Source organism: Lactuca sativa, chromosome 8 (assembly GCF_002870075.4).
Source record: "Lactuca sativa cultivar Salinas chromosome 8, Lsat_Salinas_v11, whole genome shotgun sequence".
NCBI lineage: Eukaryota > Viridiplantae > Streptophyta > Magnoliopsida > Asterales > Asteraceae > Lactuca > Lactuca sativa.
The window spans coordinates 167,734,469-167,751,512 of NC_056630.2; the positions used below are offsets into that span (position 1 = coordinate 167,734,469).

Sequence of the window (17,044 nt, forward strand, 5' to 3'; positions counted from 1 at the left end):
GGGAGTGGGAGAGAAGAGATTGAGCAACCAAACTCGGCTGCCCCTTGAATTCTATTTATAGGGCCATTTTTCTGGATTCACGTCGTGAGTTCAATAGTCATCAGGTGTGTCATTGCAGCTTGCGTCTGTCATGCTCCCGAAGTCATAAATACTGAGTTCACGTCGTGAACACTGTATTCACGTCGTGAACTCTGACAGTTTTGGGGTTTCACGCCCCGAACCTCAGAAATTCATAACTTTCGCATACGAACTCCGTCTTCGACGTTCTTTATATCGATACGTAGGTAAAAACAAGATCTACAACTTTCATTTAGATTTCGTCGGCTAATTTTGAATCTATTTTTATTATATTATTTATATATTATTTTTAGTAGGCTGAGACAGGAAAACTCCGTTATAAACTCGTAACTTCTTCATATGTCGTCCGTTTTCGTCTGTCTTTTCACCGTTGAACTATAATCGACGAGACCTTCAATTCTTGTTTAGATTGTTTCGGCTAAATATTGTTCGATCTCATATTCAAATTCCGGGGTGCATACTGCTAATGCTGAAATTTCAAAAAATCATAACTTCCTCATACGAAGACAGATTTAGACGTTATTTTTATGCACGCTCTCGGTTTAACGTATTCTACGACTTTCATTTAGATCGCTAAGGCCAAATATCGCTCTAACGTAAATTCAATATTTACGCCGCGCTGTGTCGTGGTGGTTCTGTCGCGAAACTTCGACAGGTCATAACTTCTTCGTTATAACTCGGATTTTAGCGTTATTTATATGTACTGAATCCTTGTAACATATATTATAACTTAGTTAAGATTAATCTTTCTAAATAATCTTCCATCAAAAATTTATTTTTTATGCTTATCATCTCTAAATTGACTAGCCCGGATCTACGAGCGTTACACGATGGGTTAGTGGCTGAGGAGACCATCGGTGGTGTTCTAGGGAGGAGGGGTCGCACACAAAAAAAATTAAATTAAAGAGAGAAGGGGGAAAGAGAAAAGAGGAGGGTGCAGGGAATAGATTAGCTTTTTTTAAATTTTAAAAATGATAAAAATAATAGAAAATGTAAAAAGAAATTATTAAAGGTAAAATAATATTTTTTAAGTATGATATTAATCAAAGATGCAATAAAAACATAAATGGTGACTGTCCGAGTTAAAAAGAAAAAAGAATTAAAAATATGGTGACTGACCGAGTTAAAAAGAAAAAAGAATTAGAGATCAAACATATAAGTTATCCAAAACCACAAGACTATTCGTGTAATTTACTATTAAAGTTAAGTGAGATTACTATTATAATATGGTGTTAATAATGATTGACAATATTTATATCACCGTATGAATGGATTTTAAAGTATTACTTTTTGAAGGTAACTTCAGTGTTAGGATTTAATTGATTTTTTTTTGTATTTTAAAATAGATAGATAAAATATAAGGGAGCTTTATGGAATTGGCCCTGAAAATATAACGTGTTTTCAAATTCATTTTTATTCCATACAAAAGCTAGAATATTAAAGGAAGGATACACTGTGTTAAGAAACTCATCTTAAGGTCCTCAAATTTGGCAAGAGTAATTTTCATAAAAAAAGTCAATACCATCCCGCAACACTTCTAATTCTATTGAAACTTGAGTATCGTATGAAAGAATTCTCTTTACTTTCTCACAAGCAACGTTCAAATCCTTATTCCATTTCTTCTTAAAATCATCGACACAATAATTTACTATTCAGTTATCAAAATCCTCACCTCCCAAATGTGCATCACCCGCAACAGCCTTCACCTCATCAATGGTGAGAAGAGAGACATCAAAAGTGTCACCACGAAGATCAAAGATAAGTAAATTTTTCTTTCCATAAAACCTATTGTCTACACCATAAGAAATTGCAGCTGCTATTGGCTCGTTGATAATGAGTGTGACATTTTGGCCAGTAATAGAAGCAACATCCTTGGTTGCTTGATGCTGAGAATCATTGAAATAAGTCGGGACAGTGATGGCAACATTTTTCACAGTGCTACCGCCTACCGGTATATGCCTCTGTAATCTCTTTCATCTTGGCTGGTACCATTGATGAAATTTCCTCCGCATAGTATTGTTGTTCATGACCCTTGTGAGTAACAACAACTTTTGGCATGTCTCTAATCCCTTCTATGGCTCTAAATGGCAATAGCTTTCTATATTCCTGCACCATGATAACACTAAACCTCCTTCCGATCAACCACTTTGTATCTGAAATTCCATAACTTAACATTATCAACCATGCCATAAAAGTGTGTGAAAAAACATAGACTTATTAAATCAGATATAGAAAATTGAAACTTACTGAATATAGTATTAGTAGGGTTCCTTGCAATTTGATTCTTGGCACCATCACCAATGAGACATTGAGAATCAGTGAAAGCAACACAAGATGGTGTTGTTCGGTTGCCTTGGTCATTGGAAATGATCTCGATTCGATCATGTTTCCATACTGCAACACAAGAGTATGTCGTGCCCAAGTCGATGCCGACGATTGCTGGTGCTCCACCTTCCCAACTAACCATTACCGCAATTTTTGATTAACCAAATACACATGGTTTAGTTATGAGATTTCATCCAGAATACCGAACCATTAAAAAACCGCACCAAACCAATAATATTATTAAATATTTTTAATAAAGTATAATATTAAATATATGGTATGTAATTTTATTAGGAATTTTGAAAATTTAATGGGTAATTATTTGGAATTAAATGGGATACCTAATCTTATAATCACATTAAGATATTTACAAACGCTGAGTCATTCGTTTTTATAACAATGTACTTTATGTTTTTCACTTTTATAGAAAAATATTTTTTTTATTTTTATTTATTTTCTATCATTGTGGTTAACTAATATTAACTATTAATTATAAGTATTAACTGACAAAAACCGTTAACTAATACTCAATGGCTACTAAAATTCATTAACCACTTATAATGGTTATAGTTCAGTTTGGCAAAAAACTGAACCAAACAACTTCATACACACCCCTAATTCTACTTCTAAAGCGCTCTGTTTGCCAATGACAAGGTTTAAACCCCCAAACCCTTAGAGGAACACCTTTTCAGACACCTTGTTTTATCCTATATGACTCTAACTATGTGTTCCCAAGTTTAATAAAGGAAAGAAAAGTTAGAAGATGAAAGGAAAAGAAAAGAAAGTTAAAAATTTACAATTATACCCGGTAACAACACGTTTTCAGTTTACTTAAAAAGCATAGAAAGCTTTCGGCCATATCATTACTAAATCTCTACCGATAGCAAGAGTAGGAAACCAGTAAAGTACACAATTTAAAGTTTCATTGTCAAAACTCAATAGGGTAATATCTTTTTTTCAAGATTCGTGTTTTCAAGGTAATAAATTCTTAAGAAGGGATTCTACATTTAACCTCTGTTATGTATGGGGGCTCTGTCAACACTATAAGATGTCAATGTCAACGTTCAATCCTGAAGCATTAGATCACAGAATTATATCACTAGTTAAAAACAAAAGGAAACACCTGAAAAGATCACAAGATCGCATGATTAAATTGCAGTGCGTTTCACAACTAATAAAAATGTAGAAGAAAGTTGAAAACAAAAGGAAACACCTAAAACATTGTGCAGCGAAGGACGCAGGCGTATAGAAGACTCAATGGATATTAATGTGAGTTATGAAAATATACATGCCTGGATGCTTGGAGAAGACAACAAGTTATGGAAGTGGTTAAAGTTATATGTCAATGATATAAAGAAAAGAAGTAAAGATGAATTGAAAATTTTCTAGACCATGATTCCTCATAAGAGGTGTAGAGGAATCAATTGGGCGGCACCTCCCCTTTGCAAAGTAGATATCCTGGAAGCTTGATACATTGGTGGATTGATTTGTTCTTTCCACCTTTGACATTGAAACGAAAAATGGAAATGGAAATGAAATGAAAATGGAAAAGTATCTAATGAAATAACTAGATAAGAAATGATACTTTTGATATGATATGTTACGTTATGTATGAAATGACTTTTCATGTAAATGATTGAAAATGTTTTATGGTCTAAAACTCATGTAGCTCATGAGATATTTTATCTTACGTATATATTTTTAATGCCAAATATCCTAGGTTGTACTTCAGGAGAAAAGATGATAGTTGGAAGTTAGAAGTTAGAAGTTAAGAGGAATGGAACTTGTTAAGTTCCTTATTAATTATATTGATGTAATTCTGAATAGATAGGATTCTATTAAGAATAGATAGTCATATGGCAATTATGGAAAAGTTTCCATAATGGGAGTTGGATATCAAGAATCAATGAGTAAGTTAGAAACTTTTATGCAAGAAGGATATTCAAAGGAATGTACTTTGAATATGAGACTTCGTATCTATGGAATTGTTTTCTAACAATATCCAATGGAAAGTTTTGTAATTGGCAAAGTCACTGTGACTGGTGTGCATAGTCATTACAAAAGGATCACTACATATAAGCTTAGAATCTAACATATTACATTAAGTGGCAAGGACTTGGTATTCTTACACTTACGATAAGGATTTGGAATTGTGAAATGAGTGTCATTGGAAATATTTACAAATGATTTATTTCACATAGTAAGGACCATAGATAAACATAGTGTGCATGCTTGGAGCATGGGATAACTATTATTTTAATTCAAGTATTTAGTTGATAAATCGAAACATTATATAATGAATAATATGTAATCAATATGGTGATTAAATAAAAGGTGTTTTATTTATATTCAAAAGTTTAATTTTAAGACCATATTGGATTCGATTATTCTTGTGTTTCACTTTGCATGTTTTGACTTCCCGAGTAACTAGGTTATTCAAATTATCCACAGTCTATCATACTTTGGGAGTAGGTATTCAGGCAAGACTGTCATGAATCCATAGTAGATTGTCTAAAGTGCTTTAGACATAACACAATTTTGTTGCAGTGTTCATGAGTACTTCTGGAATAAGATTCGAGTATTGGATTAAACCCACGCTCATCTGAATCACTTCATGGATTTTATCACGAGTGATTGTGAGACGATAATATCTTATATTCTTGAAACCAAGACATGTGAGTTGTACTTTACAAGTTGGTTGCACATTGACATATGTAAACGCACCAGTAACTTGGTGTTATAAAACATATTGTTGTGTGTGAGTTGATGAGTAAGTACAAGCAACCATTTGAGTCGAAGTTTATCCACTGCTTTTACCCAATGTGGGATAAAAGTGATATTTGTGAGCCCCTCGATGATTTAGTGATGACACCCTAAGTGCTTGGCTAAGCCTGGACTGATCTGATTTGTTCAAATAGTCGGTCGTCATAAATCGGAAATCGGGAAACAACACATGAACAGATATAATGATTATAATCTATGTCTTAGTTCATACGATATCTATAATGGAGGAATATATGATCCCTTATCTAATGGATGTGTTATTTGACTAGGTTAGAGTTCGACAGCGGCTTTTAAGAGCTACGATTGATAGTCGAGATTTTGGAGTTATACTTGCGATAATAGTTATTAGACTTATCCAAGTGGGAGACTGTTGGATTAGGTGTCTAAGCCCATAACTATAATTGGTATGTGCTTGACCCGAGAGTAGCATGGTCTATTTGGGTTGCCTTCACCAGAATAATCTGATTGGATGGATATTTGAGAAAGAGGTTATATATGATTTCTTAATATATTACTAGTATAATATATTAATTGTGAAATCATATTATTTAACTAGTATTGATCAAGAATTAATTTAGAATTAATTTAGTGAGCAAAAGATACTAATTAAATTAATAGGGACTGATTATGTAAATTAGAGACATATATATTATGTAGGCTATTGATCCATGATGGGCTAATTTTATATAAGTATCCATAAGATTTAGCCCACATGAGATATGGATAATAACCCAAGTGTATGGAATAGGGTTTACCCATGACTCTTGGAATCCTACACTATATAAATGTTACCCCTTAACCAAAATCGGTTGACACAAGTGTTCTAAGAGTTCATATAACCAATTTTGTGTGCTCCATACTCTCTCTCAAAGTCCTCCTTTGTTCATGGTGTTTTTGAACAATTTGAGGCATCACACTTGAGGTGCTAAAGCTTTCTAAGGCCAAGAACTTCAAACTACATACGAGGTATTCATCAAACTATGAGTTTTACATTGTATATCCTCTATTGTATGCTAGTTAGGATGTATGCTTTGGAAAATTGAAAATGCATGTATAATTAGAGAAAAACATATATCCAAAGTATCTAGGGTTGCATGTGCACCATAGGAGTGTTATAGTGCTTAAACCCCAACATAACTATCACATTTTTATGCTTAAGAGCATAACTGAGTGCTATGAAATAAGAATGATGAGTATAAAAAATGGTTCTTGCTAAGAACATTTTGGGGTAGTTCAATATGCAGGTTTATATGTAGACAATTTATCCTATGAATCCAAAACTTAAACTTGAGAAATATGAAGACAAAGCACTTGTCATTTGGTCGGATAGTGAGTTACACGGTGATATCATGTTGTTTAAAAACATAAGTGGAAAGTTTTGCTATCTTGAGGAAAACTTTATCACATGGAAAGTACAAAGTACCGTGACATTGTCATCTTATGAATTGGTGTTTATCATGGCTAAGGCGATGGATAGAAGATGTTTGATGGAAATGATAGATAGCACATACAAGTTCATTTATATCCTTCTAAACTATTAAATATTACTTCAATATCATTATAAATTTTAAATTTATGTGTATATCGATCTAAAACTATAAAAATTACATTTATATCTAAAATCATTTTTAATTAGGATTACATCAATTTAATATCAAAAAAATTATCTAAAATTTGAAATTACATATGAGTTTACCAAAATACCCTTCCAACCTAACTCTTAAATGTGGAAAAGGTAACATTTTATGTAATGTACATAACTTCAAATTCCTATTAAGCCAAGTATTAAGACCATTAGGTTAAGTTGAATTATCCATATCAATAGCCTAATGAGTGACCAATAGTTATATTAAAAATGTTAATCTTGAAGCCTAAGCATTAATTCGTTAATGGAACACCAAAAGTGAATAAAAAGCTATTGTGATAATCTTTCCAATTTTTCCCTTCAACTTCTATAATTCGTATAGGGTAATCAGAGTACTTAAAAATCATGAGGCTTAGTTTTCTGGAAAACTTAGTGTGTCTAGTTTCTTCAAACTTTGAATCACTTTTGTAGATATAAACTCCTTGAGGGGTAGAATGGTCAATCTTCTCCGACTGGTTTGTGCTGTCACAAATTTCATCATATAATTTATCAGAATTTAATAATGGGTGGAAAGGTAGAAAAACAAGTGCCGAACAGAACATAAAAATCATAAAGAAGATAAAGGAATATGTACATGAGTTTTATAAGAGTAATACATCAAAGTAGAAAATAAATAATGTTATAATAATTGTGTAGGTTCTTGGAAGGGAACTAGGAAAGGATCCATCATGCTCCCGTTAGTTATGTTCCAAGTGCAAGGTGGTGAGCTACACTAACTCTCCTATTATGTAGGAGTTAGTTGTTTCATGTATTTGTTCACGGATACCCTAATCAGGTAGAGTGAACAAGGTAAGGCAGAATATGGTTTGTCCTCTATTGAGGCAAGCTACACTTCTATCTCTTATTCCCTATTAGAGAGTATGGGGATTAGTTCTCGAAAGGATGAACAAGTTTATGGTTGGTGCCAACAATACGTATTAGGAACTTTTATGATTATGTTATGTGTTTTCTTAATCTATATAATGGTAGAGGAATCTGTATGTTCGCTAAGTGTTATGCTTACCCGTTGTTATTTAACATTTTTTAGGATCATCAAGTACTAATAAGTGAAATAGACCGGTGTGACTGCAGACGACATTCTCTTGAAGAATTTTATAAAAATAAATGTTATGTTTTTGAACCTGTGATGTTTTTGCTTCCGCTAATGTTTATTTTGAAGTATTATTTTATAAGTATTATTGGATGTTTGTCTTTGAAAACCTCGATTATATTTTTAAAAGGGTAATGACTCGCTTTACTATGTTTTATATTTAAAAGAAAATTGGGTCGTTATATCCCTACAATCAGTTACGCACCTTCAATGTACGTATATCCTCTTCTTCATATGTATCTCGTCTCTATCTATCAATTCGCATCTTCTTACTCAGTGCAGTGCAGGTAATCTCGTATCTTCCAACTGTTTGGGTAAAACTTAAAAGGGAAAATGCTACTCTAGCACAAGCATGTTTTTCATTTGGTCTGATTTGACCAACTATATTATTTTTTTGCACAATTGACCGTTAACATTTTATTGTAGATGTCAATTACACCATTGTGACCGCTTTTAGAAGGCTACCCGGTCTCTCATCCTACATGTCATTTATTTTAACTTAAAATTGTTAACGATGTGTATATTTGGTCCACATCATTTTAATGAAAGATATTAACATAGACCCTCACTGCACTCGTCTCCTTCCCATCAACCTCAATTTCATCTGTGGAAGTAAACGGTGAGTCAACAGTTAGGGTTTTCACAGTTATGTCCGATCGAGGTATAAGTGTTGTCGATTGAGTTGTAAATGAAGCTAGTAGCATAAATGGGACAACCTAATCCTGATGTTGGATTGTTTGCGATGGTGGAGCTTAATTTCCAAGGTGTAGTTACTCATAATCCTTTGTCTTACTTGGGGGAGTGAAAAGCTCATTTAATAATGTTGATTTTTCTTCTATGACTTATTCTGATTGTGTCACTTTCCTGGAACATTTCATGCATGAGGAGATTAAAAAACTTTACTACTATGAAGTAGAAAAAGCTTTATGTGATGGCATTCGACCAATTTTAGATGATGTAGATTATGTTGCTTTTATTTTTGATGCATATGCCACAAATGGCATAATTTCTGTCTATGTTGACCATGATGGTGATGAACTTGGTGGTGGTTTGATGAAGAAAAAAATGAAAGTGATGATAATGACTCTTGTGTTGATGGTGTTGAAAATGGAGATAATCTTAGGGATGTGGAGGTTGAAAATGATGAAGATGCTATCAGTATGAACAAAACAGGCCATGATCCTTTCTTGAGTCAATTATGTGTTGAATGGGGTTTATATGATGAGGAAAATGACTTTGTAGATGATGATAATGGGATGGAAATGCATGATTACCTACAGATACATTCCAATTTCAATGAGAGTTTACACTAGAAAAAACAAAAGCCCATAATTGGAATGAAATTTAAGGATCCAAAACAACTGAAAAGCATGTTGTGCAATTACGTAGTGGCTAATGGGTACCAATTATGGTTTGAAAAGAATGACAGACAGAGACTTCTTGTTAGGTGTTGTAAAGGTGCATGCACATTTAGACTATGGGCATTTTGGATGAGTGGTGAAGCTAGTTTCCAAATTAAGTCTTTGAAGGATGAGCATAACTGTGCTATGAATTTTAAGTTAGGCTCATTGGTTAGTTATTCATGGATTGAGATCCATTATACTATAAAAATTCTACATAGGCAAAAAATGAGTGTGAGGAAACTTAGACTGGCAGTGATCAAAAAGTTTGGTGTGATTGTTAGCATAGGGCAATGCAGAAGACCAAAAAAATATGCAATAGAACTAGTAGAGGGTAATCTTAAGGATCACTATGCAAAACTTTGGGCATATAGCCAAGAGATTCTGAGAACAAATCTAGTTTCCACTATTAAACTTGAGGTGGATCATATGCCTGATAGGAAGAGCTATTTCAGCAAGTTCTATGTGTGTTTTGATGGTATGAAAAAAGGTTGGATGGAAGGATATAAAAAAATAATTGGATTTGATGGGTGTTTCTTGAAAGGGATTTGTAACGGGGGGTTGCTTTGTGCTATAGGTAGGGATGAAAATGACAAAATCTTTCCAATTGCATGGGCAGTGACGTCTATTGAGAACAATAAGAATTGGAAGTGGTTTTTAGATCTTCTTATTGATGATCTTCATTTGAACTTAAGTAATGGATACTCTTTAATGTCAGATCAACATAAGGTATGTGTTTTTATTATTTGATTGTTTAATTCATTATATTTCATATTATAACATCAAGAAAAAAAATTCTTTTTTTACAAGGGTTGATTGAAGTTGTGAAGAAGATGATGCCTTTTTAGAGTACAAACAGTGTGCTAGACACATTTGTCAGAATTTACTTAAGAGATATAGTAGGGCCTACTATGAGACACTATTGTAGAGAGCATCCAAAGCATCAACTAAGAATACATTTAAAGCTACAATGAATAAATTGGAACTTTTAAACCCAGAGACACATAAGTACCTGATGGACAAGGATCCAAAAACTTGGTCAAGGGCATACTACCAACCAGGTAGATGTTATGACTCAGTTGAGAATGACATGTGTAAGAGCTTTAATGTTGTAATTGTAGATGCAATAAATAAGCCAATTATAACAATGTTAGAAGAATTGAGATTGTACATGATGGAAAGATTGTACAATATAAAGGTGAGAGGACAACAATGGGGTAATCAGATTTGTCCAGAAATAAGGGAAAGGATAAATGAGCTTAAAAAGCACATGAGACATTTTGAGGTGTTAGCAAGTGGCTTAAACCAGTTTCAAGTAAGGGGAACAACTGAGGCATTTGAGGTTGACCTTGATAGAAGGACATGTTCTTGTAGGTTATGGAAATTGAATGGGTACGGATGTGTGCATTCTACAACATGTATCTCATACCTAAATAGGGATGTGGAAGCATATGTGGATGTGATGTTTAGTACCATCACATACATGAAAAGTTACAAATATAGAATAGTAGTCATGAATGGGAATGACATGTGGCCACAAACAAATTATATCCCACCTTTGCCACTTATTAGCAGAAGAATTCCTGGCAGGCCAGTGACTAAAAGGAAGAAGGGTGCTCTTGAAAAACTTACTAGCCATAAGGTATCTAAGGTTGGAAAAAAAATCAAGTGTAGCATCTGCAAGGAGCCTGGTCATAACAAGGCCACTTGCCCTACAAAAGGACCTAATGATGTTAACACAAGGAAGAAAAAAATAGACGGTTAGTGAATGTAGCAATAATGGAAATAATGGAGTAAATGTCAATGAAACAAGAGGACTGGTATAATGTTAATGTTAATTGTCAATGAAACAATGTTAATTTGAGTTTAATGAAACATTATTTATAGGTTAATGAAGGTGGCTCAATAGGTCAGGAACAGAAGGAGGTGTAGCTCACTCCAATTGATGTGCAAGTTACTTCAACTCAAGATGGTGTTGTTAATGGTCAAGTTGATGAAGCTGGTGATAGTGCCCAAGTTCAAGTGAAAATGAGGATCTGTGTGAAGCCAATTTCTGAAATATTGAAGGGGATGAGGAAAAGAAAATCATAAAGAATCATAAATGTTAAATTGGGCAAGTGAGTTGGGGATGATAATGCTCTAGGAAATTCAAAAGAGAAACCACTTCCTATAGATTAGGAATAATATGTGTGACATCCCCATTTTCACGGCCAGAAAAGACCGATTTTGTTTATGCTTTATAAAAATCAGAGTATCTCTTTTAATAAAAATGTTGTGGAATTTGTTCCCAGTAAAACATGATAAATACGTTATCAAAGCATTTCCAAAGAAAATTATTTTTAATTCGTTTTAAAACATTTGGGATGTCATCGTCAATACAGAAATATAAGCATAAACAGAACTTACATTTATTTACACTAGTGATCTACATCTCTTTAATCTCTTAGTGTAATGTGACTTCATCTCAACACCTGTAATATAAATAAACTGAATGGGTCAGGTTAGGAAACCTGGTGAGTACATAGGGTTTTCAACGCACAATAATATAATTATTATGTTTAAACAATCAAACAATCAACCCAATTACCCATCCCCATTATCTTCTTTACTCTTAAGGATCTATCCTAAGAGTCATCTATCCCGCATTCGTTCATTCTGAAGTCCTTTGCTTCCAGAGTTATAGGACTGGCACTAAATCCATAGCTGCCAATGCTCGTTCGTAAAGCACTAATTCCATAGTTGTTGGGTACTAAATCCATAGCTACCAGTGTTTATCTAATAGGTACTAAGTCCATAGCTACCAATTCCTAACAGGTACTAAGTCCATAGCTACCAGTGTTTGTCCAATAGGCACTAAGTCCATAGCTGCCGATGTTATTTGTTAGGCACTAAGTCTATAGCTGCCAATGTTTACTCACATCATCTTTTATCTCTCATAATTCATCTACCCATCTCATACCCAACATACTTGTATATTTAAAATACGTATACAGTTCAAATCATTTAAAACATGTATAAAAAAATGTTCATCCAGCATAGACAGCAAGTATTCAAATAATATGCACACATAGCACGTAGTTTATATAAAATACTTCATATCTATGTGTAAGATGAAAGTAACTATGCACTCACCTGAGAAGGTGGTGACTCGGTACTCGGACAGCGCTTCATTTACTTTAAAATAATTTCCTTCGACGAAACTTACAAGGGGATTTTAGCTAGGAGTCGGACTCTGTAGGGGCAGAACTTCGTCGCTGAATCTTTCTAAGAAGGATTCGTGCAGCGCTTCATCGCTCACCTTACTATACTAAAACTACAGAAAGAGAAGTAGAATCACGAGGGACCGAAATGCTCGGGGGATAAGGAGAGAAAGACTCTTGAATCAAGAGAATGGTGCAAGAAATATAAGAGCCCAAGGCTCTTATTTATACTAATTAAATTTTCAAAAACTACCTCCATAATTACTTAATGACCTTTTAGTCATATAAACAACTAAACACCCATTTATAATACTAGTTTAAATATATTTAATGATATTTGTACTAAACTAATGTTGAAAGAACTCAACATTAGTCTTATAATGACCGCATCGTCGATACCTTTCTAATGATATATACATATGTATATATATATGTGTACGTATATATGATTTATACTTTATTTTAATACGTAGATATGCTATTATAATTTGTAACTCGTTCATACGAACTCCATTTTTGACGTTATTTATATACACGCGTAGGTGGAGACATACTTTACAACTTTCGTTTAGACTTCGTCGGCTAATTTTGACTTTATTTTTAAAGTTATATTTTTAACAGGCCGGGACAGGATTGCTCCGTTAAAATCTCATAACTTCTTCATCCGATGTCCATTTTCATCTGTCTTTTTATCGTTATGCTACTAATAACGAGATCCTCGATTCTCGTTTAGGTTGTGTCGGCTGAAAACCGCTTGATCTAATATTCGAATTTCGAGCTGTACACTGTTAATCCGAAACTTCGAAAAATCATAAATTCCTCATACAAAGTCAGATTTGGGCGTTCTTTTTATGGACACTTTCGGTTTAACGTATTCTATGACTTTCGTTTAGATCGCTAAGGCTAAATCTCGCTCTATCGTAAATTTACTATTTATGTTTCCCGGTATTGTGTCGGTTCCGTCGCGAAACTTCGACGAGTCATAACTTATTCGTTATAACTCGGATTTCGGCGGTCTTTATATGTACGGAAACCTTGTAACATATACTACAACTTGGTTAAGAGTATTTATTCTAAATAATATTTTGCCAAAAAGTCATTTTCGACACTTATTGCCTGTAAATTGACTAGCCCGGATCTACGGGCGTTACAATATGTTTTATGTTTTTATTTGTGTTATGTTGTGATAATTTGATGTTATGAAGTTGTTATGTTTTCCACTAGTACAATCTATGCAGTAACATACAATTACAAAACCGCCTATTACTATGGGCATTTTTGGTATTTAATGGAAGTATTTTATGCACTATTACAAAATATGAAAGCTTATTGCTATTTTTTGAAAAATGTCAAGCTATATGTTGCATGGCTGATAATAACCAATATGGTTCTATATGTATATACTTTAATGACTAAAGTAGACAATGTGTTTGATATAAACATTTTCCAAAATAGACTATGTATACTTTAATGATCAATATGGTCCACAGTTGACAAAAGATAGTGGTCCACACATAAAAAAAACAAATACTTTATCCACTAATGAAGTTGTCGTTAGATTAGGTAACAATTACAAAATTACCCATACATATGGGTCTTGCAGTTTCCAAAATAAGCTGCTAAATGTCGGGATCTACAACGAACATGGGTCTATGCAGTTTCCAAAAGTAGTACATAAACACCAAAAGACAGCTACATATACCAAAACATCCTACAATATTCATTTCTACTTAAAGCACCAAAGTGCAACAACCAACAGAATCATCACAACCAGAACTATGAACATGAAATTTTGATGCATGGAAGCTTCCAATTTGTTGTTAAGCATCATCATAACTTGTTTCTCCTTTGTTACCTTCTTCTCAAGCTTGTCAACAACTGACTTTTCCTTTGAAAGCAGAAACTCCAACTCCACAACCTTCTTCCTAAGGCTGATCAGTTCAACAGAGTTCTCTTTTGAATCTACCTGTTGATTTAATGTCCTGATAAGGTTCTTTTAGTACCCCTCAGGCAGCTCATCATCTTTCCACAAGAAGTAATCACAGCTTTTAAATGATGTCTGAGATATACACGAAAATATACACCATTTTCAAATCGTATGACATCCCACAAACAAATCATTACTTTCAACATTTTCACAATAATCAACGACATTACACGATTAGGGTTTTCTTATGCTTATCTAAACATTATAAATGCTACAATTCGTATGATTTTGAACATGACTAGAAATTGCGACCATGAGAACTTACCAAACTGTTGCTATAGTTCCAAAACCGCCTTCCTGGGTTGTGATGTTTCCAACTCGTCCGTTCCTTAGCCGGCTTCTCACACCCACAAGTCTTCAACTAATCTAACTCCCTAAAGTTACCGATCTGGATGGGAGGGTTTCTGGAAGAAGAGATCTATGATCGAGACATTGCTTTGGTTCTTTGGTCGAGAGAAGCTTACATGATAATGGAAAGAAATAAGGTAGGGGTGTTCCATATACGGGTGTTATGTTTTTTGTATAAGGTGGGAGTTGACGTAGAGTCAACGTGGAAAAAACGTGGCAGCTTCCCATTAGTTTACCGTACATGTCGGATGACAGGTAGGATAAGAAACCGGGTAACCTTCTAAAAGGGGTCACAATGGTGTAATTGACATCTATAGTAAAATGTTAATGTCAATTGTGCAAAAAATTAATATAGTTGATCAAATCGGACCAAACGAAAAACATGCTTGTGCTACAGTAGCATTTTCCCAAACTTAAAATAAGCTTGCAGAAATATTTTTAAATAGGAACTTTGCTCAAGGTTTCCCATAATAGTTTTTTTAAAGGTTGATGTCCTAAAATTGCACCCACTTTGCACCCACTTTAAAACATAACATTTTTTTAAATATGTTAAAAAAGTTTTCTGGTCAAGAGATTTTAACCACTCTTAATATATTGAGTTAATAGATTTTTGACAAAATTTCATGATTTTTGGAGAAGTCTAACTCCCTCAAAATAATTTTTATAAGACCAACAATCACAACAGCCATGGCTACTGATGTACGTGTCTTCTAACCACTTTTTTGAAGTACAAATCCTTGAATTTTACAGTGAGATCAAATGGGTCAGAAAGCTAACTCAAAATTCTAATATCAAGAAAAAAACATCACATAGTTTGGCAAAAAAAATGAGTGAGTTATGGTCTTTCAAATCGATGATAGAAAGTTGTTAAAAGATAAATTGTTGAACGAATATAAGTTTATGTGTAACAGCCCGGATTCCCAGGTATTATTTATTTATTTATTTTGGTAATTGGTGAGGGGACTCGGCGAGTTGGAGCCTAGACTCGCCGAGTACGTTCGCAGATTTGGACGCGGGTTCGCGTCCGGACTCGACGAGTCCAAGAGTGGACTCGGCGAGTCCATGTTGTTTAATAAAACCCTAATTTCTCGGGTTTGAGGCGTATTTAAAGGGCCATATGGCCGTCATTTGCACTCATCAGCCCCCAGAGTGAAACCCTAGATCGTTTGAGTGATTCAAGTGAGGGAAGGAGCCATTATTGATCTTGGAGTTGTTGTCTAGCAAGGAAAGAGGAGATCTATCCAAGAGGAAGCAAGAGAGGGGTGGATTCTTGAAGATTTGAGGTCCAGAACATCACATATGAGGTACAATCTCGAATCATTCTCTGTTGTTGTGATGTTCATGTAGATTTAGGGCTTTTGGACCCATTTGTGGCTAGATCTAGTGTCCTCATGGTCCCATAGCGAGTTAAGGTCCTGGATCTGGACCCATAGAGGTCCAGAGCACCTCATTGCCAAAGCTTTATATGCATCCATGGATGTTTTGGCTTGGGATCAATGTATTTGAGGCTAAAACACCATTCATGAGCTATTCAATGCTTGATGAGCATCAAGACTTGGACTTTACGTGGTCAATAAGCTTTAGGAGACTGGATCTAGGAGTTAGTGAAACGGATCTGACCTCAGAAGGTCGTTTGGGGATGTGCATGGAATGCACTCGCCGAGTCCATTTCCCAAACTCGGCGAGTTGGTGCGAGTTGTTCGTCGATTACGAACCAGGGGTTGAGTAACCGAGTCGGGTGAGTGACTCGGTGAGTCGGAAAAGATTCAGAGGGATCAGGTTCCCGTAGGAACTCGGCAAGTCCATGCCAGACTCGGTGAGTTGGGTTGACCGTTGACCGTTGACCAGTGTTGACTGGTTTGACTTCGTGGTATTAGTCAGCCAGAGTCAAGTAGTATTAAGTAGAAATACACTTGTGTTGTAGGAGGACGATAGCTCGGGAGATCGAGCACTAGTGGTTGAGAGCTTTACGAGTTACCGAGACACGCGAGGTGAGTCTTCTCTCTATACGTTACCTTGAGTGGCATTATGAGTTGACCAGAGGGTCTTATGTGCTATGTATGAGATTATGTGCTATTTATGAGATTGTATGATATGTGTTATTTGTATGTTGTATGACTATATAGACCGGACCGGAGGGTCCAACGAATCAGAACGGGCCAGAGGGCCCAATGAGCTATGACTGGA

The 17,044-nt window shown here is 34.7% G+C and overlaps 1 protein-coding gene and 1 pseudogene across 1 annotated transcript; one reads left to right on the forward strand and one right to left on the reverse strand.

Annotated features, from left to right (window-relative positions):
• Window positions 1-1,559: 1,559 nt before the first annotated feature.
• LOC111917548 (heat shock cognate 70 kDa protein 1-like) lies at window positions 1,560-2,545 on the reverse strand (annotated as a pseudogene).
• Window positions 2,546-10,292: 7,747 nt separating this feature from the next.
• On the forward strand, window positions 10,293-11,087 carry LOC111917549 (uncharacterized). The gene has a single exon (XM_023913224.1). The coding sequence runs from the start codon at window positions 10,293-10,295 to the stop codon at window positions 11,085-11,087; it is 795 nt and encodes a 264-aa protein (XP_023768992.1).
• The last annotated feature ends 5,957 nt before the right edge of the window (window positions 11,088-17,044 follow it).

Bases quoted from the DNA above. Each gene is read 5' to 3' on its own strand.
- LOC111917549 (XM_023913224.1), top strand. From the start codon at position 10,293: ATGAATAAATTGGAACTTTTAAACCCAGAGACACATAAGTACCTGATG.